Source organism: Octopus bimaculoides, chromosome 14 (assembly GCF_001194135.2).
Source record: "Octopus bimaculoides isolate UCB-OBI-ISO-001 chromosome 14, ASM119413v2, whole genome shotgun sequence".
Taxonomy (NCBI): Eukaryota; Metazoa; Mollusca; class Cephalopoda; order Octopoda; family Octopodidae; genus Octopus; species Octopus bimaculoides.
This window is the reverse complement of record NC_068994.1, coordinates 1,849,538-1,853,261: the sequence shown is the minus strand read 5'-3', so window position 1 is coordinate 1,853,261 and position 3,724 is coordinate 1,849,538. Positions and strand designations below refer to the sequence as shown.

The 3,724-nt window shown below is 34.9% G+C and overlaps 1 protein-coding gene across 1 annotated transcript in view; it reads left to right on the top strand.

Moving 5' to 3' along the window:
• The window catches only part of LOC128249420 (protocadherin Fat 4-like), a gene marked incomplete at its 3' end in the record, with an annotated part of 41,629 nt that overhangs the window by 15,722 nt on the left and 22,183 nt on the right, over positions 1-3,724 (top strand). Inside the window, exon 4 of the mRNA XM_052972988.1 lies at positions 3,101-3,695. Coding sequence (XP_052828948.1) covers positions 3,101-3,695 — 595 coding nt within the window. The remainder of the gene's footprint in view (positions 1-3,100; positions 3,696-3,724) is intronic.

Below are 3,724 nucleotides of genomic sequence, written 5' to 3'. Positions count from 1 at the left end.
AGAAATAATTTAATGAATGAAGTCTTCATAATGAATCTATAATCACAGAGTAGCAGATATCGTTCTGATGTCAGACATGGTTGTTTGAGAGATTGTGTAAGCAATTCACTGTGTGAAATATATTTTAGTGTCTAAGTGCAGACAACAATATAGAAATATAAGTGGATCTTTTTTCTGTGGCGTGTGTGGATTAGTGATGTTGAAAATAATAATAATATTAATAATGATAGCCATTCGTTAGACACATTGTTGTATATTGTGAATAGCAGCAGACATTTTGCTGTGATACAGTGTCATTTGGTGATTAAATTTCTCACATAAATATATCTATATATCTGAGTTTGGTTCTGTCTGTATTTATTCTTTAGGATGTTGTACAGTGTATATATTAACATTTCAGTTGGTGATATACATGTTATGCTGTTCATTTAGTGTATAGTCACTGGTGTATATATTTCTAAGCATGGCTATATAATGATGAGAAATTTATTCTGAAATAAGAGAGTTTCTGTAGAACACAGTGCATATTCACATTTTACTGTGTAATGAACAGTATATATTGATGGAATATTGTATAATACAGACTGTGTATATGTTTTGTGAGAATATATGCTAATTCCCTATAGGTTGCATCAGCTAGACTTATGACTACATTTATATATCTCCTATTGTATTTATAACATTCACCATCAACCTCATTCATCTTTCATCTAGACATCATGATAGTTGAGAACTGTTGCTTTTCAATCTCTCTCTCTCTTTCTCTCTCATTTATTTAACATGCAATACAATGCTGTTCTCATATTTCAATGTTTTAGTGTCACTTTTAATGGAAGGGACCAACACACTCAAGTCCAGCTCCATTGCTATTGGATACAGGGGACAACTGACAGATTCTTCTGTTCTCACCAAAATGGGATGACTTTAAGTTATTAACTTGAAGAAATCCTGTCTTTTACTTTTGGATGTTGAAGCATTCTTACTTTTGGTAAGTTTTTCTCATTTCTTCAGGGAATGTTACTGAGAAAAATATCCTGAATTTTGCAGCATCTCTAATAATATAGTTCATCATCATCATTTAACATCCACTTTCCATGCTGGCATGGGTTGGACAGTTTGACTGAGGACTGGTAAGTTAGTAGGCTGCACCAGGCCCCAGTCTGATCTTGTAAGGTTTCTACAGCTCAATGCCCTTCCTAACGCCATCCACTCCAAGAGTGTAGTGGGTGCTTTTTACATGTCACTGTCATGGGAGCCAGTCAGGCAGCACTGGCATTGACTTCGTTCGAATGGTGCCTTTTATGTACCACTGGCACAGGGAGCCAGTCAGGCAGCACTAGCATCAACCCATGCTTGAATGGTTCTTATTATGTGCCACTAGCATGAGAGTCAATCAGGTGGCACTGGCCACAACTATGATTTCGATTTCACTTGACTCAACAGGTCTTCTTAAGCACATCATATCACCTGACGAGTCAAGGGTACTTTTAAATGGGCTGGTTATGCAACAATGGCATTGGCCATGGCTGCGATCTCACTTTACTTGCAGGGTCTTCTGAATCACAGCACACCTCCAAAGGTCTTGGTCTCTTGTCATTGCTTCTGTGAGGTCTTTATATATATAATAGTGTCTCTGGGAACTGCATACAAGAAAATTATTTCTGGTCCACTATTTTCTAGCTTCTTGTCCGTTTGAATAGGAAAGTCCCACAGAGTCTTACACTTCTCTGACCCCAGCACTCTTTTGACCTGATCTTCATATCATGTGTCCCCAGCTTCAAATCCCCATTTTTGATAAAGCTTCCAGTGTAAAACTTTTACAACTTAGTCATGCCTCCATTTCTCAGATTCTTCCAGAGAGAGCATCTAGTCATAAAATCCTGCCTCAGAATCAATTCCAACCCAATCCATTCTTGTATCAGGAAATGGATTCGAGAGGAATGATTGATACTTAACAATAAAGTTGTGTTTCAACTCCAAACAATATTCTTTCTACAAAAACACAGAATCTGTTGAAATTACAAGGAATTAAAAGAGTCATTTCTATTTTTAATTCCTTATTTGGGTATTATTATTCTATAGTCCAAGTTAGCCTTGACTGACGAGATTTATGACTAAAGACCTTCCAACTATGGCTACATCACGTTCTTTTTGAGAATCCATTTCTACATTAACCAATATATTCTTTTAAAGATGCTGAAGGTGTGATTTGAGGGAAATTTGGTTGCTATTTCTAAGTGAACAGACCCTCTTAGAGGATCATTTCTTGATTTGGTATTCAAAGATTATTTTCTTTGTTAAAGTCTTTGAGCTGAACAACCTCTAATATCTTTGTATTTCTGCAAATCTAATTTCTGAAATATGGCCAGTATCCTGGCCAGCTTTATTCGCCATCAACATGTATTTCGATGCAATCTTTTTTCTAACAAATCACAGAAATATTGGAATGAAGATGTCATTAATATTCAAGGGAGATAATTGTCATTTTGCCATATCTTAAATCCAGTTATCTTCCATGAATATCCCTTTACTCTGACATTCCAGAAAAGTCCAGCTGATATTTTTGGTTTTCAATTATAAATGATGAGAACTTTAAAATGTAACATACTTTCTGTAGACGAAAGTATATAATCTATTTGTTGGTGTAGAAATTCCGTTCCATTTAAATTGCTAAAGGCATCGTAAAGACCCAAGAATTTGCAAAACCTTAGACTTTAAAACTAAAGAATGGTGACAATAATAAAGCTCACCAGAGGACTGGGTCTAAGATGATATATAAGCATCTAAATCTAGAAACAGCTGTGATATACTTGAAAAATTTCCTGACATTTAGAAGTCAGTTTTGAACTAAGTAAAAGCTAAAGGCAAAAAAACACCCATTCATCGTATAAAATCATTCTCACCTTAAACAGTTATCTCTACAATTTAGATTCAGTTTCTTTTCAAATAAACAAAGAAACAAAACATCAATAAATATATTCCATTTTTTTCTGTACTTTCAGATAAAACCACGAGATATGATTTAACATTCTGTGATGGAAGTAGACTGTGTGTGGAATACATACTTACTTGCAAATGTCCTCAATCTATTACTACACAGTTGTGTCTGTGTAGATCTGAGTTATCATGTAGAAGAAGAAAGCAATCCCTTTACTTTTGTTGGGGATATTGCTGCTGACACACAAATGGAAGAAACGGACTCTCTTGTAGGAAATAACTTCATTACATACAACCAAATGCAACAACAATGGACAGCGAATTCACATTTATTCAATGTCACACAAGATGGTAAATTGTACACGGCTCAAACACTGGATGCAGAGAAACTGTGTACATATGAATCAGAGTGTGTTAGATACATCAAAGTTGCTGTACGTAAAAGGAAGACATTTTTGAAAATTATTAAAATTAAAGTAATTATAGAAGACATTAATGACCACAGCCCTGAGTTTCCTCAAAAAGAAATAAATATGACATTTGGTGAGCGTGATGGAGAAGGTGCTGAAGGATTAATTCCAGATGCCATTGACAAAGATATTGGAATGGAAAACTCAGAAATTACATATAAATTGAAGAAACAATTTAGTGATCCATTTATATTGTCTGTGAGGAAAACTATCACTGGAGGGGCAAAAATAGGAATTATTCTTGGAGACAAACTAGACAGAGAAATACAAGATAGTTATAATCTAGAAGTGATAGCTAATGATGGAGGACAACCTTC